The sequence below is a fragment of the Tyto alba genome, unplaced genomic scaffold, assembly GCF_018691265.1.
Source record: "Tyto alba isolate M040663 unplaced genomic scaffold, T.alba_DEE_v4.0 Super-Scaffold_1000006, whole genome shotgun sequence".
NCBI classification, from domain to species: Eukaryota; Metazoa; Chordata; class Aves; order Strigiformes; family Tytonidae; genus Tyto; species Tyto alba.
Window position 1 is genome coordinate 10,986,673 of NW_024881272.1, and position 24,956 is coordinate 11,011,628.

At 38.9% G+C, this 24,956-nt stretch overlaps 1 protein-coding gene across 11 annotated transcripts in view; it reads left to right on the forward strand.

The window, feature by feature from the left end:
• PTPRC (protein tyrosine phosphatase receptor type C) overlaps positions 1-24,956 on the forward strand; it is a 66,639-nt gene that overhangs the window by 15,486 nt on the left and 26,197 nt on the right. Inside the window, exons 3-8 of one of the 11 annotated variants that reach the window (XM_033000761.2) lie at positions 20,511-20,606; positions 21,470-21,565; positions 21,926-21,952; positions 22,395-22,532; positions 23,327-23,413; positions 24,872-24,904. In XM_033000761.2, coding sequence (XP_032856652.1) covers positions 20,511-20,606; positions 21,470-21,565; positions 21,926-21,952; positions 22,395-22,532; positions 23,327-23,413; positions 24,872-24,904 — 477 coding nt within the window. The remainder of the gene's footprint in view (positions 1-20,510; positions 20,607-21,469; positions 21,566-21,925; positions 21,953-22,394; positions 22,533-23,326; positions 23,414-24,871; positions 24,905-24,956) is intronic. The other 10 variants (XM_033000763.2, XM_033000762.2, XM_042784551.1 and 7 more) reach the window with 10 other exon arrangements.

Sequence of the window (24,956 nt, forward strand, 5' to 3'; positions counted from 1 at the left end):
CTTCTTCCTGGGAGAAGATTGCTGTCAACTTCAAAAGAAAATTTCTGCCTACTTCCAGGCAGGGGTATCAAATTGAAGCACAAATAAAAGGGTTGCTTGGACAGTTGGGTAAGATCAAAGGGTGGCACCTTTCAGATGTTCTTGGAGCATGAGCAAGAATAAATCAAGAGCAGGGAAATGACAATAATGCACTCATCATTTTGCAAGAGGGGTCAGTACATTTAGCAGCTGCATTTAATTTTACCATCTGGAATTATTGTGGTAGCACAGGAGGCAAATGCAAATTAACATGATCAGGCCTACAGTGATAGGTGGTAGTGGGGCAGATTTCTATAAAAGTTACCATCTACTCCTTGTTAAAGAAATCCAAACCCCAAGTCAAAACAATTCAGCTGTGCTGGTGATGCAGACTCCTAATCTATGTCTTAGGTCAGTGACACATCTCTTTGAGTCCTGTTTCAATCTGTGCTCATTTAATAGTGTTTTCACTGGAGGTGGAAGGGGTTGCAGAGTGCATGTGGTTGCAGTGTTGATGCAGTCATAGAGGCAGATGAGAAGTCTCACTACAGGAAATATGATCATTAGGGAAATGATCTGTCACGAAATTCACTGTAATGCCACATTTCAGAACAAAAAGTGCTTCAAAGCTTTTAGCTCAAAAACAAACTCAAAACCAAATCCCTATGACTTCTTCTCATACTGAGACAGGAGATTTCACTCATAATGAAGAATGCTGGGAATGGCAGACAGTGTGTGATGCTGAGTATTTGAAGTGTTGGATGTTGGTTTCTTGTCTGCAGAATCCATCTAGAAACTTCACAGTGCAATTTCTGGAGAATAAATCAGTTGCAGATAGATTCTAGCTTGGTTTCTCTGCTCATTATCTTTATGGTACGCTCACTATTCATATGCCTGCTGTTGTTACAATATCCTAACTGCTTTCTGAATTTCAGTTCTTTGATGATTCTTTGCTAACAATAATTAGATTTAATATTATTATTGTGTCCAGTGTTTACAATCTTACTGGTATGTGTTTTTAATATTGCTCTTGATGTGTTTATTAAGGTAATGATCAAATTGGCGAGCACCAGCCGAGATCATGCCTTCTTCATAGTTGAAGCCTTGCTATGGGAAAATAGAGGAGGTCAAGAAGATTCCTTAGAGTTTCTCAACTTGGACAGGAGTTGTCTGCATGCTACAGAAGAAAAAATAGGTTTAAGCATCATACAGTACTGGTTCTCCAGATCTGGGGGGATTCAAAGGATTCTCTGGAGGTGCAAGGCTTGTTCATCTTCTGCAAAACCCAATTCCTGCCCCTTTACTGGCTTACAAGGCCAGAGGTATTTCAAGGACACATCCAGATCCATTGCACTAGCTTTGTACTGTCAGCAGACTAATAATTAATCAGAATTAGCTTTCTGTATTTCCTTATATAAATATATCTTTAATCCAGGGTAGGAACTCTTCTTTTCAGTAGCACTTATGATCCACCTGTCAGGGCAACTTTATTGAATTCAGTCAAATTTTTCCTGTTACCTAATTTTCGTAATTCTGTTAAGCAGACAAATATTTTTTTGCTCTTTGTTTGGTTGGTTTTTTTTTTATTTATTTATTTATTTATTTAAATTAAAGAAACTGTTTGTATTAGTAGGAATCTTTTTCAAAAGCTTAATAATGCAAGCTATAAAATTAAAGAATCCTTAAAAAATTATAACGTAGGTAAGAAATATGACGTGAAATGCCCAGGTGTAAGCATCTTTGACTGGATCTCTTCTGCAGGTGGTAATATGCTCTAAGCTGCCCCTTGTAGCCTTTGCCTTCTGACTGTCCAGGGGCATATTCTGACATGTATTGCTGCTCCCTTTCCTCCTGCAGATTTAGGCCTCCTTCATGTAGCAACCAGAGTAGGGCAGATAGAGATGCTTCCCCTTGGTGCCTGGTATCCTTGATCTGGACCTGTAATCTTGGAAAAGTTCTCAGGTTTGTTGGTATATGGTGATCCATTTCTATTGATGAATTAAGGATGAAATCTGAGGTTACTTGGATGCCTTTTATCATACTGTATCCAAACCTGTTAGGCAATGTATAGTTTTTCCAGTGATTGTATTGATCTCGTTGCAGTGCGTCACCACTTTTAATTTAAATACAGATTTAGTTTAATGTCTTGTTGTAACTGACACCTTTTTACAGAGAATAAATTCTACTTTAGGAAAAGCACTGGTAACAATATACAGATGCAGTAATTTGGTTTTACCTCTGTCAATTTTAAAGTTGATCTGAAAAATCCTTCATTTAATTCCCAGTGCTTTGGAAGTACAGTAATCGAGTTTGTATTCTTCTTTGTAAGGACAATGTACACATTTATAGAGTCTAACTACAAATAGCACTAAATTAGGCTGGAAAATGGATATACAAGGAAACAAAGTTAATTCGCTCAGTTTTATCAAGCTCCCAATATACCTAACGAAAGGACTCCTTGCACAGTTTAAGGCCTTGGTAGAGATTTACCATGAAGATCTCCTATCTTATAACTAGGTATTTGGAGTTAGTCTTATAAAAATCTATGCACACTTAATATTACAAAGTGATAGATCTGAGGATGTTGCATGAATGTAATGTCTTGCAAATAAATATGCTATCTTCTAAGTACAGTTTAAAGAGTAAAAAAGTTACATCTCCTCTGAAATCCCCAGTGCTATTTCTGCAGAATATGAACACTAGTGTTCTCTGGGACAAGTGTTGTTTGGAAGTCATCTTGAGGAGAAAACATTTTAGAATGAACTCAAAGAAAATGTAAAAAAATAAACTGAAATCCTAGAACCTATAAGGAAATTATGTTAACACACTGTACAAGTGTGTGCCTCAGCCTAAATGGAGAAGGAGCCATAAAACCAGAGAAAAAAATAAAAGCTGGGTTATGAGTGTTTGTTTAGGTACTAGAGGTGTTCTGAAGTGGGAAATCCAACTGAAGTGATGCTAACTAAAGACAGTTTCACCGGCTGTAGGTAAAATTCAAAGTAATTATTACCAAAATGAAGAAGAAATTAATTCAGGAAATAGCATAACCTGTAATGAATTAACTAATTATTCCAATGCATGAGAAAATCTGTAAATAACTTGGTGGGTCTGCTAGATTGTTTAAAAGAAATAGGAGCAATCAAATGGAAGATTAAAACTGCCTTTTTACAGAGTTTTCACTCATCCGGCCCTGGAGAGATTCCTGTTCACTGCTTGAAGTATAAGGCAATGTTAGAAACTAGGGTTGGCTACAGTCTGTTAGTGGTGTGGGAACTGGGGCACAGCAGTGTAACAGCACAGGGTGTTTGCGTCTCTGAGCAGTGGGAAAGACAAAAAATGGGACCTGTTGCCTTTTTCTCTTTTTTTTTTTTTTTTTTTTTTTTTTAAATGCTAGATTTTATTTTAGGAAACGACTCTGCATAAAGCTTGTGAATGTTGTCTTTAGGAAGCAAGCTTCAGAGCTGAATGATGCAGGATTTATCTAAATTTCTTGAAGGACTTATGAATATGAACTTACAATAAAAATAAAACCCAACTCCCTAATCATCAGTTGCTATGGTAGAGGTAGTCAGTGTGCTACAGTAATCATCTTTTTAAGGGTGGCTCTTTGGACTTTAGAACAATGAGCCTCCAGTAATTAAAGAATAGTTGAAATAGCAGTAGCTGAACTATAAAAGGAAGAAGTACTTTGGATGTTTGTACTGGGCAACTAAGATCATCCTAATCTAGGACAGACACTGGATTTTCTGTTTACAGTGTAATGCTCATGGAAGGTAAACTACAAACAGTCTTATTTCTTAGATAATTGTCTCATACTGTGATGTACCATGAGGTCATTATAGAGGCTGCTTGTATAGTGCTTTGTAGCTAAAGCAGCATGCTAAAAATGAAAGATGATTCAGTAGGGCACCTAAACTTTCTGGTAGCTTAGTTTTGCAGAATTCTATGTTTTCAAAAGACATAGGCTGAAGTGTTAATGTTTTTGTACGTTGCTACTATTCACCTTACCTCAGTGAGGAAGTTTACTCATTCGTGGGTTGACAGGCAGCCTTGCCATGGGAACGAGAAGGCGCTTGCTTAAAATGCAAGCAGAGAGATGGTTTGCTAAGTAGAGATCAGTGCTCTGCAAAATGGAGATAAAATTAAGGCACCCACATCCTGTGACACCATATAGTTCTTGCAGGCTGCCATTTACCAGGAAATTGAAAGAAGTCCATTAGTTCCAAACACTGTTCAAACATCAAAATGCTTGTAAAGTTATGCTTCATTTCCTTTGTGCTGTGTACAGTTGAAAGCATGCCTTGTGAGCTAGATCTTCTGCTGATGCAACTCAGTCTTCCTGGTGGTGTCAGTGGAAGAGGAACAACCAGCTCTGGCTACTTGTCTGCCATATTAGTTTTGCAGGGGAACATGAGTACATTCCCACAATTTGTAGCTAATGCAACTCTTGTACATCTGTATTCATTATTTGCTGTTAGTTTCTGTGTCTGTTCTTATCCTTGTTCAAAAAATGTTACGTATGCAGACTTAAATTATTAAATAAATTAAACTGTGTTCTATTTCTGAAATAAATATACATTTCAGATGAAGCCATAGATGGTGGAAATGGACCTTTTTCTTTTTATTCTTGTGTTTGGCAGGAATAATGGTAGGCAATTAAATTTTTATTTATCTTTAGCAATAAACTATTAAATGGGGCTGATGGGGTCTACTTTGGAAATTCCACTGAAATGGATAGGTCATCATCTGAAAAGAAACATAAATTTTCATTAAGCTTGCTAGTTTACCTGAAGTCAAACAATATTCCCCCAATGAAATCTGGTCAAGACTAGGAAGATAAACATAGTGCCATGGTCACATATCACAGGCTTGCTGGGCAAGCAGATCTAAATTACTATCTCTGTAGAAGGCTGAACCAATCTCTTGATCTTGTCACCTCTGAATCTCAGAATTTCTGATCAAGTTGGCAGAGAGAGCACCCTAAAATAGGCAACCTATATGGCAATTCTGAAGCAACTGCAAGTTCATAGTGAAATTCTGGTGTAAGAAGAGGTCAGTATTTAGGCTATGGAGACTGGGCACATCTCTTAGATGGGGATATTGGTGCTGTGGAGGCACCATCAGAGTCATGAGCCAGTTTCCTGGAGTGTGACATAGGCAGATGCATGATGATAATATAATGAGCAGAGCCAGGCAGGAAGGGATCGGCCCCTTGAACACAGGACCATTGCAGTTTAGGGGTAGGCTGCCGAAACTGCTTCTGAAGCAGCAGTGAATCAGGAACTTCTAACCATTGGCCGGGGGCGGAGGGGAGGTGCAGAAGGGAAAAAATGGGTAAGAATAGCCAATCACATATGACTATTGCAATTTTAGGCTTCCCAGCAGAGAGTCTGATGCATGTGCAGAAAGCAGTGGAGCCCTGCAGGACCTGCAGCTACCCTCAGGCCCCTCTTTTTAGCCCATTGATGTATCTGCACTGCATCATAAGCTGTTATAAGTGTCAGCATTAATGCAGAGCCCAGAAAGGAACACATGAAGACATTTGGACAAAGTTAATACTAGAGATCAAACACGTTTAACAAGAATTTTGATACTTGTAAGTGTTCAAATAGTTCTTCTGCTCCTTCATAGTGAGATGGTGGATTGCAATTGGGTTTTATTTAATTTATGTGACATCTCTATATCTCTGCCAAACCAGCATAGGAAGAGTAAGCGAAACTTCAAGATGACTAATCGGTAAACACCAGAATTGACCTCTCAGTTTTGTCCCCTAAGGCCCAAAGGCAGAAACCTGACAGTGGGAACCCTCCCATGGTTAAGCCGCTCAAATCTAAACTGAAATTGCTTTATACTGAAATGGGAGTTTGACCATGTGGCTGATTAACTTTAATGACTCATAGCCAAAAAGGACATGACTACAGGGTACAGCAAAGCAAGACAGGGAGGCCCCCAAACAAGCAGTAACACAACTAGCTGCAGAAGCAGGATTTTTACAACCACATTTGGTAGCGTAGTGCCAAAGCTCATTAACATTGATGAGGTAAAAGATGACTTTCATTAGCACCTGCCAATAGCTTAAAACGGAAAGACAAAATATGCTTGGCAATTAAGCCATTTTAGCACTAGGTACCTTTGCTCAAGTAAAAGCACCTGCACTCCTGGCTGGAGAGCAGATGCTCTGGCAAGAGGCCCACATTCCTCACGTAATGTAGGCCGTTGTTCACAGGGTGAAAGCCATGGTCAAATAGATTGTAAATGGTCTGATTTGAGAAGTTCCCATGATACCAAGTGCAGTGGGATCCTACTCAGCCATCAGCCACTTACCTCTGCAGAGCCAGCTCCTTTGGAACAGCCAGTTTCCCAGTCGCCCATGATGGGGGTGTTGAGCAGGGGGGATATCAGCTTGTTGTAGGAGATCTTGGGGAACTCAGTACCATTTCTTGCATTCTTTCGAGAATGCTTTTGTAAAAGCTCCATCTCCATTCACTAGAGTGCCCTATTCCTTTGGGGCAGATAGCTGCCACAGACATCTGCCAAAATTAATTGACAATCTTTAATTCAATTGTCTTTTATACCATCTGCTGTGGCCCTAGAGGATTGGCTACTCATCCCCTAACACATTATGTCCTGGATAGGGAATTCCATTCCCTGATCACCGTGTTCCTTATTTTTTTGGGGAGTTTACTAATCTTTGTAAAATTTTTTTTTGGATCTGTCAACCTGCCTGCCTTATCTTTCACTACACTATTTCAGATTGCTTTACACGATCATCACTGCAGATACTGTTGTTCTGTTCTTAATTTATTTGGGTCTTGGTTATGTAAATGTATATAAAGAACATAATTTATTTCCAAAGGGAAGACAGACATTGCAGTGTGTTAACAATGCAGCCGATTGATTTTGCAGCAGACATTACAATGAGCAGAGCATCACACATTCTTGAGCATAGAGTTTCCTACAAAACAATCTTGTGCAGCACAGTGGGAATACATAAACTAGAATTTTACTTGTAGATTTTTCAAAGTTTTGAGATGTGAGGGTAATCTTGAAAATCCTAACTGAATTACTGCAGCCTGTTTGAGTCTTTGGGTATAGTGGTCTGAATTGTCTTGCTAATGTTGGGCACCATTACAAATTGTCTCTCAGAATTTGAATAGGAATGAAACTGCTTTGAAATTTTCAGTTTGCAGTATGAAGCGTTATAAAATCAGACAAACTGACATGGAATTTGGCTGTGGGTGCTGTAGATGGTGCAGGTTTTTGATCATAGTTCAGTTTATCCAAGTACTCCTAACAGTGTCCACGTTGGTGCAGAGCGGCCCATGGGAAGCCAGGTGATTCTGCACTGGAGCTGGTCTCCATGCACTGAGTGGCAGGCAGGGAAAAGGCTCACGTGCCTTCCCGAGCTGGCAGAGCTGAACGCTGAATTAAGCGCTGTCAGTCCCCGCTTGCTATTTGCATTTGTTGCTGAGGTGATGTTAGGGATCCGTTACATGCATACACGGTGGACTTTGTAGCAGTCCCAATTCAGAACATCATCTTAATTCAAACTACGGGCTTAGTTCCTACTGAAGTAAATAATGGAGTTGTGTGCAGAAGAGCTTTCTTGAACACCTACCAGAAATTTTTGTCTTTTTTTGGTTTGTTCAAATTATGAAATTTGTGTGGCATATGTATGAAATGCTGCGTATGTGCTAAATAATATCTCCAAGTGTTTTAATTTACACAACTGAAAAAATTCTGGTATATTCCCTTAATTAAAAATGAAAGAGCAGTTAATTTTACCAGGTCATGTGATCATAAATTCATCAGCATTTCAACCAAATGCCGTTAAAATATATACTTTGAAAGAATAAAATTTTACCTGCATTTGTACATACAGTGTCTTTCTGCTTCAGCTTTTCCATCTGTCCTCACAGAAGACATTACACATGCTGCTTCCAAACTGCACCATCTATGTGCATGTGCATATACAAACTGATACTTCTTTTACAGATCAAATCAGGTTTCTGACCTCCCACTTCCAAGTGGGAGTTGTTCTTGCTATTGTCATAAGATGTGTAATGTTACTATATACATCTTTCTCATTATTAGACATCAGAAATGTTTACAGGTCTGCTGAATTTCCTGGTTTGTGCATTGCTGTGCCTGTATGAAGAGTGTAAAATTATTTGGAGCATGAAATTGGATGTTCTCTTAGCTTTGGACTGAGGGCTTTCCCTGGGTTCCTATACTTTGAAAAGTCCATCAAATTATTTTCCTAAATAAATTCTTGCCTAACATCTTCATCTAGTATCTTTGATTTTACTTTTCTTTCCCTGACTGCTCACTTAATATTTTAAAAATAAAAAACTGTAATAAAAATGTGAAAAAAAGGAAAAATATTTGTGAAATGCTAATGAAGATTGCTTGCCACATACAAAAGATGGAAGCATAGACTGTTTATGTTCCTATTACCTTGAATTTTTTAAAGCAATACTGAAATTAGTCTCGTTGAAATCCCGAGAAACATGAGCTTTAGTTTTTGCAGGGTGTTTTTCTGGAATATGGGGAGCCACAATGCCTGTGAGCAGTGTGAAGTCCTTCCGTTCTGAGCCTATATTTTCATCTCTTGAAATATTCAGCATACACTGTCCTTTAGAAAAGACTGGTCAGCACAGGATTTAAAACAAAAGCAAATGAGCTGGTTTACCCTCTTATTGCTTATGATTATCAGGTAGCTTGTTACTAAAAGTCAGGGCTCACATCTCATGTTTCTTATAATGAAAACATCAAATAGGGAAAGAGAAAAAAAGGACATATTTAAAATGCAGATAACTGGCCAGAGTTGGGCATCAAAACTGGTGATCTGATTTTCAAAAGAAAAATAAAGTAGGAAAGGGGATTGAGAAACCACTTTCACTCAAAGTTTTTATTGAATTCAGGAGTTGTACACGCTCAGCTGTCTTCTGAAATCTGTTCATTGTTGCTTCTGGCATGACGTGAAGAACAGGTTCCTTTTTGATCGCACTGGCTCAGCTTTCCTGAAGGGGCAATCCAGATTTTGAGACAGTGAGAGGCTTTTGTATGTGCGTGCACAGCATTCTGGGGAACTCAAGTTCTAGGAGTTTCTCCCCTTGCAGCCCTACGACTGTTCTTGTTTATGCAATCAGACAGATGTGAGTGTATTTTTTTTCTTTTTTATAGCACTTTCAGATCCCTTGTCTGCAAACTTCATAATTTTTAATGAATTTCTGACTGCAATATGCCACTTTACTAGGGTAGTGCCATTATCTTCACTCTGCATGGGCTATTACAGAGGCATAGAGATGGAGGATACGTCTGACCACTCACACAGTAGTAAAACATGGAATCCCTGGGTATGTGTATGACTTGATCACAGTCCCAACTTTCCTCATGCTGGCTGAGTACAAGATCGATTTTAGGTTATATATCAAATGTAGGAAATTTTGATTAATTTAAATGCTGGTAATTTCTGCTTTTCAGTAAAAAATGAATGATTCTGTATTATTTTATAAAATAAATATATATAGATAATTTTTAACGGGCCATTTTTCTAAAATATATTGATGTGCTTCACTGAATTATTTACTTATCAAATGATTTTTACATGAGTAATGGTGGCAAAATCTGACCCTTATATGATGCTTCCTATCAACATTTTATGTGTATATTTTACTGTCTTTTAACTTGTACCCTAACAAGTATACAGTTGAGTTAGCTCTTGATCAGTGAATACTGTTTGTCACAATATTTTATGAACAACAAAAATGTTATTCAGTGGCATATTTGATGAATTATATTAAATTCTGATCATTTCTGGCCCGAATGTCTGGAGGAAAAAAAAAAAAAAAAAAACAACAACAAAAAAACCAGTCAGGATAGTAACCAAGTAAAATCACTCTCCCTTGAAACAAAGAGAGTTTGCTGGCTGCAGCTGGCAGCCCTGGGAGGGCATGGAAGCTGCCCAGCAGGCAGAGCTGGTATGGGATTGGTTCTCTACTGAGCTGGATGGTTTTTTTCCCCTCTGTGCACTCTATCCTTGTAAGAAACAGAAGCTAGATGTCTATCAGCCAGTGCTGGTTAGGATATTTTCTTCATGCTGGAAGGAATCTGGGTCATAAGAGATGACTGAGACTAGCAGGATAGTTTAGAGCATTGCTGCTTGGAGATGTGAAGCTGGGACTTTGGCTCATGGAGCAGAGGGACTGCTGAGGGTCCTGTTAAGCTTGGAGCAAGAAGCTGTAGAAATAGAAATGACAGATCACTGGAATATGAAATTTTTGTGCCACTTCTTTATTCTGATATGTACCTTTCTGCTGTAGTTAAGGATCTTTCAAAGGCTGGGGCTGTGCAGACAGTGTAACAGCACAGTAAAACCCAGCACTGTGCACTAGAGGTACAGAGCAATGGCATGTGCATTACTCTGCTGTGGAATAAAGCAGCTAGTTTTCCTTAAGCCTATACAATCATTGGAGAATTCAATTAAACAGTCATGTCATTCTTGTGAGCAGATAAAGTCAGATCCTCACTCTGATTCCAGTGTGTTCATCTGAACCATGGGACTTGTTCTCATCAAAGACAGCAGCTGACTCCCCCCAGCCCCAGCCTTGGGCTCTGTAACAGGGATGCTTCAGTAACAACAAATATCAATGAAGTCCTCAGATCACCACTCCTGTGAGCCACTTCGCATCTCCTGCAAGTGTGAGAAATTTTGTATTCAGGGCACTATCTGAAATGTGTGATTTCTGAAGCGATACTGTATTACTGGGAGTTTCACTGTGGTGAGGGGAAGAACTGTCCTGTGGGAACAGCGCAGCTACCCTCTGTGCATTTGCTTGTGTCACTAAACCAGAGGCATTCTGTGACTGCAGCTTTGGAAAGACTTGTGGGGCTCTGGGCTGTTTCTATCCCCAACCCCTACAGCCAAGTGTCTTGATTGCCAGGTGCTGTCAGAGTGTCAGGGCAGCCCCCAGGAACACCCTGCTACACCTTTTCAGCAGCACTGAGTGTTGCTCTTGGGTCGGTTGTTGCTCTGTGGTTCATCACACCCTGGTCTCACTGGCATGGGGCTGTTTGCTAGCACTCAGCTCTGCTTACCCTGCCCTCAGCACTTGGCCAAGGTGAAGCCATGGCACTCATGTGGTACCTTTATATGTCCTTTTTCATTAAAAAAAAAAAAATCTGCAATGCATAAAAATTGAAGAAATAGTTTGTTAGGGACTAGCCATTTGTGATAGTAAAAGGATGGATTTACACAGGACTGGGATCCTGTTTGTAGCATAGACTTTTTCTAAGAATCTGTGAATATCTGTCTCATGTTTTGTGGTTTGTTTGTTTTTTATCTTAATATTCCCTTGTAACACTGGAAATATTCTTTTACTTTTTTCCATTTTGTCTGACTTAAACCTTTCCAGGCAGAAATTGTCTTATACAGCATGCATAGAACATAGCACCAAGCAGTTATGGTTGAAATTGAGGAATACTAATATTTCTGCATTATAAATTAAATTAAGAGGAAGCAACCTCACCTTTAAGATAAGAATTCCACCTAAAACTCTTTACTGGCTCAGAATACGATCTGCATCTAAAGTTAATAAAAAAAATCCAAAACACCCAGGAAAAATATTAAAGGAAATGTTATGGTGTCTTTCCAGAGGCCATGTATTTTCTTTCCATTTTTTGATTGTGCTTTGATCCTATTTTGTAGGAAGGCTAAGTATTTGCAAATCCAGGTGATGTCAGTTGGTGACATAGATGTTCAGAGCACCTGAAAATGAACTATATATCTCTGTCGCCTGCACTCCTCCCTCAGATCCCCCGGGCCAGCTGGCTATTTTTGTTTGGCTTTTTAACATAGCAATGAATCAGAGAAAGATACTATTACAAAAAAGAAGAGCTTATAGACAGATGTGATTTCTTGAAAGAAATGTTGATTTCTCTTTAAAAATCACTTGCTGCATCTTTTTGAAAATCACTGATTAGAGTCCCCACTGACATAAAGCTCCCAGTAGATACAGAGCTGTTGATCCAAGGACTTCATGCTAATAGATCTCTACCAAACAGAAGATATTTCTGATTTCAACAAGCTTTATATTATCAGTGGCTGCAATGATACTATTGATACAGTATTAATCTGTTTATGGTTTGACATTTGAGCTGATTAAAGATAGTTTAGAGAAATATTTCTAAGTTGTTTCTGTTTTGCAGAGTAAAGGACCTGTTTTCTATTGCTGGCAAAATTATGTAAAAAGTAGTGTGCGGGCAGGAAGAGATCTACACTACCAGATAATGTTTTTATCTTGAAGGAACTCAGAGGTAGATAGAGAAGCAAGTCCGATATTTAAATAGATGACGGTCCAATGAGATAGTCTGAGATGAAGAAGTTTGCCTCTACCTCACACTCTCACCAACAGTCACTTCTTGGCCTCAGCCTCCTTTTCTGGTCAAAACGCTTGAGAACTGAGCTGCCTTCATCTGTGCTCAATAGCTCCCTAGGACTAGTAGTTGGCACTTGTGAAAACATGGGAGTAGCAACTGAGAGGACAGTGTACTAGTTGCATGTTCTTTCCTCCTCCTGATTGCCATAAACAATATGCATTCAGCAAATCCAGAACCAGCCTGTTGGTATCATTAAGCAGAGCAGTATGGAGCAAGTGTTTCTTTCTGCTCATGGTAGATATGGGAAAGGAAGATCCAGGAAGGTACAACAGGGCTAGAAAAGTCATAACTAAAGTTAGGGACCGGCCCTTGATAACAGACAAGTTTAGGGCAGTATTGATGTGAGTCTGGATATTGACATTATACCTGCACAAATACTGAAAATATGCAAAAGGCAGAGCTAACATTAATACAGTTTTTCTTTGCATGCAGCACAAAATTGCCCAGCAAGTATCACAGCCAGCCTTCTATTCCTCATGTAGAGGTGTTTCTTAATGGCTGTGGATAGTAGCCAGCACTTCTTAGTTGAAGTAACTGTTACATCAGGGTTTGATATTCTCCCCTCTTGCAGACAATTCACATGGTGACGAGTACTTCCTGCAAAGCAGCCTGGACTGTATCCTAAAGATTGCCACCCCCCTACTGTATCATATTAATGAACCTGTACAACTAAAAATAATTGCAAATGCAAATTTGGTGAAAAGAAGTTTTAATAGGGAAATTTCATGACTGCACTAGAGAAGTTGTGGTTTAGCACTAAGATAGGTCTGATTGCTTGAGCATGTGGGTGCTATGGTAACTCAGTTTCACCATTTGGAAGCACTTAAGCTCTAAACCACAGTATGCTGCACCCTCTTCCTTTTGAGTAGGGTTCTGTAAAAGAAAAACAGAAGTAAACAGCATGAGAGAAACCACAGAGAAGCAAAGGCGTCATTAGCTGTAGTTCTACAAGTGGGTTACTGCAGTTAAAGCCCTCCTATGAAGACTCAGAGTGTCATTTGAAGCACAGTGCAATTGATAGAAATGCCTTCCTTCTACCTGGTAAATACACAATATTCCTGGACATTTATTTTAATTTTGCAATAACTGTATACATGGAAAAAAAAGTATTCGAATTGCTCTACTTGAGTTTTACTGAGAAGTTCTAGATATCAGTGGTAACAAACGTTTCCATGAAAGTAATATTTCCTGAGGGAAATTTCTGTTTTTCTCTGTGTTTCCTCCCCCTCGCCCCCCCCCCGGAAATATTAAACTCAAATTTATTTTGCATAATCTGAATCAGAATATTTCTTTTTTTAAAAGGTCAGAAATAATTAATTTGATTTCAGGTTAGTTGAGAAAGCCACAAGAAACATACTGAAATAATATTTTTTCTTTTTATCCTTTCCTTAAGACAGGCTCTGTATGTTAGCAGAAGTTATGCTTGATGTTAATTTGTTTTGGCTGATGAATGTTGACAAACTTCGATGTGTGTACTTCCTCCTCTTTCCCGAGCTCGCAACATTGTGTTCCTCCTTGTACCTGCCAGATATAAATTCTTCTTAATTCCATCTCTTTGTTCTGGCTGCTGCCCTCCTACCTGATTGCTGGCTAATTTGAATCGTTCTTCTCCGGTGCTGTAAATGCTACTTAACGCTTATCATTGGCTCTGAAATTGAGAAGGAGAAAGACAACTCCCACCCTGCAATCTGAACAGCAAGGAGATCTTGGGTAATAGATATTGGGAACCGAGAACAAGCATTCATTTCAAAGGTCAATTTTCTTAAAAAAAAAAATATTTCATCCTATCATATTTAGCTGTAGTGTAGGACTGCTCTTATGCCTGAGATGTGGTTTGCAGGAAAACTACGCCTTCCACAATGCAATTCAGGTCTGAGCACTGGTAGATGTCTTAGGAAGGAGAAAGCCTTTGGCTCCCTGGATATATACTTTAACCAAAGATTAAAGATGGTAGGAAAGAGTTCAGATTCAGGCTCCTAGGCAATGACTGCAGTGTGTTAAGGAGCCACTATGGGGGACAATTATTAATGAACTTTTATAAAAGGAAATATTTTGAGAAATTACAGTGGAAATTATTTTAATTGTAATTTTGGAGAGTCAGCATGAATGTTACATCATGATGCCAAAAGGAAACAATTGGCATTTCTCAATCAAAACATTTTAGAATTTCTGTTAAATTAAAATTTACAGTTTCAACTTTTTATCCCTTATTTCTGGTGAAAATAACTATTGTAAATATTGCCCGTGGGAATAGAAATTCTAAAAGTTATTTAGTTTTAATTCTCAGCTACAGTAAATGTATAGCAGTTCTATGATTGCTGTAGGGCTGTGAAGGTTTTTACCAATTAGATTATGGATTACTTTGAAGTGATTTTGTGGCTGCATCATCAATGACCAATAGCATAGGCATTTTTCTAGGTTCCTCTGGAATGTGGCCTGAGAAGTTTCTACATGGTTAACTCAAATTAGTAATTTGTTTTTTTGACTCAGAGCATGCAAAATTTCACATATTTTTAATGTGAACTTTATATGACGTTCTTTTAATCAATTTTCAAAAAGCAGTAGTCCCAGAAACTGGGAACAGGTGCTTTGGTTTTTTTTTTTGTTTTTTTTTTTTCTTTCCTAGAGTTAGTGATAAAGAATAAAGTGTAATTCTGCAGCTTGTGATTATGCAAGCACTTCAGCACACATGATCCTACCTATAAAATTTGAGGAGTCCTCTGTGGTATAGAATTACTCAGATGTTTAAGTGTTTGCTAGCCTATTCATAGGTCTGCCCAGATTTATTTAGAAAGTAGCAATGGATCCCTTTATTTCGTGTTTGCTGCAGAAAGTAGTAACATCTCTGACCCTGATGCTCATTTACTTTAAGGTCCCTTTAGCTGGTTCTGGCAGCACAAGGGAGCCTTAAAGTAGGTGTGAATTACATCCTATCCCACTTGAAGTTTAAAAATAAATCAAAGAATGGTGGCTGGCAGCGTTTTGTAAGGCTCCTTGCCTCACTCACCCTTCACCTCCCAACAGGAATTGCTCTTTTTTTGCAATTTAGTATTGGCTTGCAGTGGAGCTAATGTCTGTGCTGTTTGCTAGAAGAACCCCTCAAAGAGTTTTACTCCATCTGAACAAGTAGACCACATCCTGTTGCTTTCTGTGCAGACGTGAAGAGCCCTGACCCTGCTGAAGCAGTGCTGTTCAGCTGTAAAAAGAGAGAAGACAAGATCTGGACCTACACTAGCTGCTTTGTGTAAAGTGATGCTTGATGAGGATTGCTGGGGTCTGTCCAATATGCCAAAGGGTGGAGAGATCCTGAGAAAAGGGCAGCAGATCTGCAGAATTACTAAGCATTTTTCCTGGCAGAAAAACCCGTCTGCCAATGTTTTTGCAAACACAAAGCTGAGAGGAAGGATTACTTCCTCTGCCCTCTCCCCAGGTCTGGCAGAGACATGCAGAGTGCAGCTGGATGCGAAGAGCCAGCTGCTATGGTGCCACGCTAGATAAAACACCAAAGGCACTATTAGCAGAAAGGGATCCTCCTTGCAACATTTCTCTATGGTGTGTGCATCAAGGAATGCAATACTGCAGCATTCCTGTGCTCAGAGGGGACAGCCTGAGCTACTGGTGTGCAAGCACAGGCCCCTGCCCAGCCCAGCAGGAAATAAAATAACAGGTCCACTTTGCTCACTGTGCAAATGAAGTGGCAGAATGGAGTTAAAAGGCATGTTCCCTGTCATCGTCTTATGTATTTTTGCCCATGTAAACATGATAATGTTTTTAGGCTCTCAATGCAGATTCAACAGTACCTCCATCTTATCAGCTAGAGTTTCCTTTAATAACACACAAGCACAGGAAATGTGTGCTGGTGCTTCCTTCTGCTCGAGCAGATCAGACCCTGGACTTACTTGGAACACAGTGTCTTTTAACATATCCTAGATCTGAGTTGTCTTCTGTTGAGTCACTTGGTCCTGACAAGTGGAACACATTTTTACCGTATTCTGTCTTTCCTGAGAGGACAGCAGTGAGCAGTAACTTCTTATATGAGTGTGAGGAGTGTGACCACAGTTCACTGCAGTGGGTGTGGAGTCATTACTGTGGTGGCAATATAGCAGCTCCTGTACCTCCAGATGAAACCTGTGCAGCCTGCTGTCCTTGGGGTTTGAAGTATTTGGCTTTTTTTTTTTTTTTTTTTTTTTTTTTTTTTTTTTTTTTGTGGCCACAGTTTTTCTATATACACTTCTTGTTGAACATTGACAGGTTTCTTCAAAATATGACAGTCCCATGTTTCATTCACAGGGCCTGTATGTTTTTGAGCTTTCAGGAGAAGGAGTGGTCAGCTTATCCATTTTAGGTGCATTTCATTGACAGGCATTCCATCTAAAACCTTTCTTTCAACCAGCAGCTGCACTCTGTCTGCCAACTGGTTACCAGGGAGGAAAGGGATTAGCCAAGCTCCCATCTGCCTGTGGGACGTGCTGGTTGTATCTTTTTGCAGGGCACCAGACTAAGGCCATATCCACTCAAATGTTACTGGTGCGCTGTAAATCTTTCAAGTAAGTCGTCCAACTCAAGAGAAGGGAAAGGGAAGCTTTAAAAAGTTCCTTCAGTATTATGAACTTTTTGTATACTTTAATTCTTCCAGTTGGGTTATCTGAACCTATCTTAGGCATATTATCTTAAAAAAGTCTTATGGCTGGATGCAGTTTAAGATTTGAGAAATGGTTTAGGATAGTTCCTGTTGAAACCCAGACCAACTTGTTTAGTTTGGTAATCATCAGGCTTTCATACTGCACAGCATATTTTTGGGGGATTGGACATCCTCATTAAATTTTAAAGATATTCTTATATTTCAGCCTTCAAGATTCCAGTTATGTTTTAGAATATAAACATGAGCAGACAGTTTTGACTCCAAGGTTAACTTTGTTAACCTGAGGTTAGTTCAGAGATATTTGTTAGCTGTGGAACAGTTTGGGAAAAATAAATTAATTGTAGCAATATGTCTATTAATGTTGGGGTAACACAGTCTGGTGTGTTGGGATCCTTCTTTATTTTCCTTCAGTTTACTTAGTATTTCTCAATAAGGTTATATGGGGAAATGTATCTGCTTTGCTGTTTGAGATGATTTTTTTAGTGTTCTGGTGCCACCTATTGAGTTCTTTTCAGCTGTGTTCTATTCCATAGATAAAATAAATCATAAAATAGGATAGAATCACAGAAGAGCAGGAGACCTTTAAAATGCTTTGAAGAACATAAAGCTGCCATGAAATTCTGTTAAAATGCCAGTGTTTACTTGGAGGGGAAAAAAGGCAATCTAGGACTATTATTTTCCAAACTGTTTTAAGAAGAATCTGCTGTAGTTGACACTGGTCTGAGCAGGGCAGTTGGACTGATGATCTCTCGAGGTCACTTCCAACCTCGAGTACTACGACTGAGTGAGCATAAATCTCATGCTATATTTCAGCTAGTAGCATTGCTCCTAACTTTACAAGGGAGAGGATGGGGAAAATGAGTTTCACAGGAATCTTAAGGAATTGAAAAAAGCAGACAGAAATACAACACTGCGATGAGCTTATGAGCCCTCTTATGCTTATGTTATCCTACTTCACTTGGAAGAGGGAATCTTGAAGTATATATTTTTGTCTCCATCATGTTTTCATTAGAGATCCCTACATAGCTTGAAAAGTATTTCTAAATGTTTCTCTAACTTCTGAGCTGTTTCATTTAGGACTTTTTCTGCAACTCCTTTTATTCTTTTTTTGGAAGCAGTTATTTAAGTGAAAGTTGATCTGTGTAGATGCTCACAGAAAGTTAATTTGGGGCCTGAGGTATATTTAATGTGCTGAACCAAAATAAGATTTGAGAAGGAGGGGGAATAATTGATTCTTCAACTGATAAGACAGTTGAAGAAAGAAAAATCATTATGGAATTTAGAGTCACCAACTGCAAACTTTCAGACACTGAATTTAAAAACCATGAATATACATTGAAAAGTAATTGCTTATGACAAATATGAATGAATGTACATGTTAGCTTTTACAAGGTTCCTTGGCAGTTTAATGTATACAGTTAAATTACACAATTGCTGTTAATAAATGTTCCAGTCCTTACTGGAGACTTCAGATGCTGAAGATACATTGATAGTTCAAAAGATCATCTATATTTTTGTTTCTTATCTGTAACATCTCTCAGGTTAGGAAGGTTTATCTGCTGATATTCTGTAGCTCTGAAAAGTATGCGTGGTCCTGTGTTTCAGAGGAGGTATATTGATATGAGTTAGCATACTAGAGCTGTTAATATAGTGGCTTCTGAACCTGTCTTATTCAGTCTTGTCAGTCTACTACATTTTTTACAGATTATATTCTTACAATTAAGAGCAATTTTATTTTGACAATTTCACATGATTTCAGACAAACTGTAGGCAGGCCCATATCCTAATTTCATGGACCAGATTTTAGGCAACATCCCTCCCCACTTCTATAAAGAATGAAGTAGCTAGCTTTGCGTTACTATTTTTAGCTGAGCTTCATGTGACTTCTGTAGATACTTTTTCTTTTAAATATCAGACTACTGGCTTTTTCCAAATTTTAATTTCTAGGAAGAGATCTTGAATAATGTACAGTCCACAGCAAGCTCAACTGCTCACTAGAAAAGTATCTACAATATTTTAGCTTTTGTTTACATTCATTTTTATATCATGATTTATACAGATTTCATGATAGTTCTGAGCATAAAGAAATTGCTCAGGCTCCACAGGTCACTTTGTCATCACTGGTCGTGTTTTCTTAATGGCTGATGTTGGTCTTCTGAACTGTCCATACAGGGTGCATGAATCCATGGTGGCTGTTGAGCAGCCAATGTGTGCTGCGGCTTGTTGGGTCGGTAACGAGAAAATCTGTGGAGTACTGGGAGATCTGCCTATGTTGAGCTTCTGTGTCAGAGATAAGAGACAATGTTTTGATGCTGGCACATGAACAGAGCAATAGAACATGTATCCTTCATAAGCATTGCAGTTTCTCACATAAACCTGGATTTTAGCTGTAAAGGTCGAAGGAGTTTTCAAAAGAGTAGAGCTACAACAGTTATGAGGTACCATGTAAGGAACTATCTGAAAAAGGCAGATGCCTCCTCCCCCTAAAAAAAAAAAAAATTCCAGGAAAGAAATAAAGTGGCAAAGAGATGGGAGAGAAAGGAAGATCCAAATGGGCGGATGGAAGTTTGTGGACAGTCACAGCAAGGAATGTGTGAACAAGTGGGTTTGTTCCTAGCTGAAAGCATAGCAGTCTGTTAGAGAGAGACACCTTGAGGGAACAGGCATACTTTCAGGATGGATTTCAGGACTCTTATGTCAAAGTGGAAGCTCAAAATGATTAAAACATACAGTGATGAGAACAAACTCATGGTTCCAGCCATTGACATTTACTTTTGTCTGTCTTTCTCGCAATATAAATTTTACATTACACAAATAAAAAATATTGTGGGTCAGGATCTCAGAGTGTAAAAATGATGCTTGTTTTTATAGGTGTGAGAAGATCATAGCTCACAGTTCAAGTCAGGAGGTGATTTATAATCTGGAGATAAGAGTCTTTTGGAGAGATTCTTAAATATCAGCAGGATGGTCCAGGAAGGGTGCAGCCATTTAGAAATTAATATTAGGGAAAGTAAATGTCTTTCAGGAATTCTGGGGCTTGGCTTTACAGATCTTTTATAGCGAGGATTATAGACAGGTAAGACTTTTCTTGATGACAGAATTAGCGTTGGTATTTCTTCTTACCAATGAAGTAATTTTTAATTCAGCAAAAAAATCACCCTCTATTTGTTGATATTGCTTGTACTTGTATACACTGCTGTGTGATGATATGAAAGATTTTGAGAGTTTTAGCTTTTGGTATTGCAAAATAAATTGGTAAACATGAAAACATTTAAGTATTCCTCGGTCAAATCTGTCCTGAGAAACGTGGTTCAGAGAAAGCCATACAAACCGTTGGCCTTTTTCTACTGTAGATGAACTTCACTTTCATGCATTGCTCACCTGGTGGTATCTTTTCCCCACTATACAGCAGGAGATGAAAATCTGGCAAACACCAGCTCTCCCTCCCTCATGTCACTTCTACCTGCACACTCCACATCACTCTCACCTCCAGGCACCACTGAAGGTAACGGTGAATTTAGGACCATGGCATTGTTGCTTTTCTGTTTTAGCTGAACTGACATCTACTTCTATCACGCATTGGTTAACTCCATCGTTGTTAAAGCAATCTGGTGACTTACGTCGTCTGGGGTCAATTGTACTACAGCAAAATTTGTTAACGTGATGAGGACATATTTAGTTTTTTTATTTTAATTAAATTAAAGGTGGGGATTTGGAACACATTTTTTGAAGAAAGCCATTAGAATTCAAGCTATAACCTGCTGTTGTTATGAGTTCATATTTTCCTTATGGACATCCCTTCCCTTTGAGCTCTCAGATGAGAGTCTCATGCTGAGCTGTCACAGTGGCACTTCCCTGAAATTCATGCAGAGCTCCTCAGACTCCACAGCAGTATCTGATGAGTGTGGGAAGAGGGTGTTTCATGGATCAACAACACTAAACAAAACCACCCCACTCAGTCTGCACGCTGTGCATTAATTCACCCCCTCAAAACCACCCCACTCAGTCTGCAAGCTGTGCATTAATTCACCCCCTCCAGCTGGTGTTTCTGAACCCCTGTAATCAGTGCATCCCCCATACCTTGCCAAAGGATGATCAAATCTCCTTGCCAAAATGGCATCCCAGACAAATTGGTGGGAATTTGGAATTAGTGGTCTTGCAAACTTAATTGCAAGCCATGCTCTTGCAATAAATCCAAGCAGTTGTGTTCCACAGTCTGTGCAGGAACTGGAAAGCAATGCAAGCAAGTTTGTCAGTGCTGGAGGGAGGAATGTAATTCAGAGAGCAGTGAGCAGCCTTTCTGCTTGCAATAGAGCTTCTCACTTTCATGCATTGCTCACCTGATGATGTTTTTTCCCCACTGTGCAGCAGGACATGAAAATCTGGCAAACACCAGCTCTCCCTCCCTTATGTCACTTCCACCTGCACGCTCCACATCACTCTCACCTGCAGGCACCACTGAAGGTAATGGTGAATTCGGGACCATGGCATTGCTGCTCTTCTGTTCAGCTGAACTGACATCCACTGCAGCCTTTCTGATGCTGTCTCCACCCCTCAGGCTGCACAGCACAGACTCCTGCTTCAAGGAAAAGTGATTTTTAATGTGGACAATATCAGCCCATGTATCATATGCTTGATAATTTGGGGGTCTGGTTGTTGCTACATGCTATTAAATATTACTTAAGAATGTGTAATTCACTGAGGAAAGCTCAGCTGATAGTTGGGAGGAAGGAATGTTTCTTTTTAATATTTTTTTTGGTACATGACTGGTACATGTTTAATTCCTTGAAAGTTTAATTTAAACTCTCTCTTTCTCTTTTTAAGGAATTGAGTCAGCAGCAAGTACACCTGGTAAGAAACTTTTAATTTACATGACAGAACTGCATTGATGTATTTTTCTGATGATTTCTTCTTTTCCTGTGCACAACTATCTCACAGAGTGTGTAATGCCTTTTCATTCAGCCCAATTAAATGAAATATGCTGTCTTAAAAGGCGAGAATATCAGACAAGTCTGGTTTTGAGTCATGAAGTTGAGTATATTTTAAAACATAGCATTTAGCATGAAAGAGGTGCAGTCAGAGCCAAAAAAGATTATGCTTACTGGATGTTCATCTGACCCCAGTTGGACCCCCTAACACTGTGAGCGTTCGGTGTGCCTTTGCTTACTAACAAACTCACGATGCCTCAGTACGAGAGCGCTCCAGCACAGCAGCCCTGTGTTTTGTGCAGCTTTGTGTCGTTGACTGGAAAGCCTCCAAAGCATTAACGAAACTGCTGTACCTCTCACCACAGGTGTCTCTTCTGCAGACAGCACATACCTGTCCACGCACACAGGCTCTGTCCCTGCCAGGGGACTCAGCAACCCACCACACAGCAGCACTGCTGCCCTCACCACACGCACTCCTATTGACTTCAGGAATGCTTCATCAGGTTTGCTGTATTCCTTTAGATGCCACTCACTGCTCTCTGAACTGTAGGGGAAAGCTAGTTAATTACTATAGGGGAAAATGAAGTAATTAAGCCTCGGGGTAGCCTTTCTAGCTTATGGTTCATCAAATAGAAAAGGTATCTGCAATTTGGCCTAGTGGCAATTCGGGTTATTTGCAGGATCTGGTATCTGATGGCCAAGTCTTGTAGTTATCACAGCAGTATCAAAATGCCAGCTGCTGTCAATGAAGCTGTTGCCAAAGCAATAGGAATGGACCTAAAAGAGAGTGCAGAAATCTGTCAGTGGTTTATAAGCAGGGAGATAAATACTGAGATATAGTAAGAAATATAGTGAGCAAAGTGTGTGATCTGGCAAACGAACACCACTGGAGTGCTTGTTTCAGAGAGAGCAAAAGCACTATTCATAATTGTGTTTTACTATAAGAATATAGCAAAATGCTTTCATTTTTCCCAGTTCACAATTAATGCCATTTTTATGCTGACTCCATCCTGGAGTCATGCCTAATTAATGACCAAAAAAATTTGTCCTTGTACATGGAAAAATTCATTAGTAAGTGGTATGTTCCTAGAGTTTTGTTTTCTATTTAAATATTCATTTTTTTTGTTTTATTAGATATATTAACATGCTTTTTCTTTCAGCACCCTTCTCTAAGTTACAAAAGTCCTGTAAGGAAAAAAAAGCTGAGGGCTCTAGTGTAAGACATTTCTGATGATATAGCCACATGAAATAAGGAATTTTACTTTTTAATGCTGATATGTTGTTTATTTTCTTACAGATGATTACAGTTCAACATCCTTGCACAGCACCATCTCACCAGTCAGCATGCCAGCAAACACTGGGATCATCCCCACTCACACAATAGGTGACAAACTTGCACACAGTCATTGCAATTATGATACAGCAAGCACAGAAAATGTGTTAGAATGAGTGAATTCATTTTGAATTTCTTTTATCAAACCTAACGATACAAATTAGGCATACAACTGCATTAAACAAGGGTTTTTATAGGAATCTTATTAATAGTCTATGAGTAATATTAAAGATACCAGATTTTCTACTTGTCTAACAAGTGAAAAATATAAATTATTTCCACACAGTGACATAGTAGGAGGGTAAATCTGTCAATTACTGTGTCAGTACTTCTCCTGATATTCACAGAAATTTCCCCAAGCAACAAGAAAGTATGAGTACATCCAAGATCTCTGTACTTTTTCTGTTTTTTGGGTTTTTTTTTGTTTTTTTTTTTTTTTTTAAGGGGGGGTGTTGTTTTGTTTTTTTTGGGGTTTTTTTGTTTTTTTTTTTTTTTTTTTTTCTGATGGCTTCCCTTTTGTTTTACTCAGCATAAGCATTTTCTTTGGATCTAATATTGCAAGCACTCACACACACTATTATCGCAATTGGGCTGTAAGGAATTACTCCGGTCAGTAAAATACATGTGTGTGCTTGAGCAAAGTCCATCCAGGAGTTGGACTCTTACCAGCTTTGTAACTGCCCTTCAAGTAGCTGTAGGCTGCTGTCATCTCTTTGACAGACTGAGCTTAGCTTTTACCTGTGGGTCTTCTGCCCCTAACCATCTCAGTAACTCTCCACTAGACTCTCTGTTTACCTTCTCCCTTTACCCATCACTACTCAGCCAGATGTCTCCCAGCTTGGAGGGATGCAAATCTAAGGCTTTTTCTTTTCTCTAAAAAGAAATTAGATATCAGTCTCTTTTGATAATACTTACACGTTAGTATATTTTAAGTAATTGTTTTCAGGATGAAGGTCTTTGCTCAAGCTTCCATACAGATTTTCTAAGTACCAGCTCATAATTTCTTCTGGGTACTTCAGTGTAAAAATAGTTGTAAATCGATCTGTACTGTTGCATAAATCTCTTTCCAAAGGTAAGAGTAGCTGTGCAAGAAGTAGGTAAATTTTGTTTCTTTAGTGACACTGGATACTGTTCAGTTAGCCATTCCACAGCATACGTATCCTGGGAAACTTCTGTAGCTTATCATACTGCAATCAGAATGTGTGATTTTGGAATTTTTGTAGCTTTGTAAGTAGAAATGTTATTAATAACCAGTCTGATTACTGTGATGTAATTGGAAAATGATGAGAGACACATGATCCCTAAAATAACTAGTTAAAAAATGGGGTTATATATAGCTGATGTTTTTTTACCTTTTTCAAATGTGAGTGGAGTGCTAAATGCAATTACTTGTATTGAATATATTGAATTAAGAGTTTTGGGCAGTACCAGTCACCCTCCTCCGATACTCTGTGAAAAAAACCCCAAGCCTGCTGAGCTATACCTTCATTTTCTTTTCTTTTCTTATAGAATCTCCCACAGTGACCACTAAAGAACCTTGTGGTAAGAACCAAACACCTTATTTTTCCTCAGTCTTGAAATTTGACCAAATCAG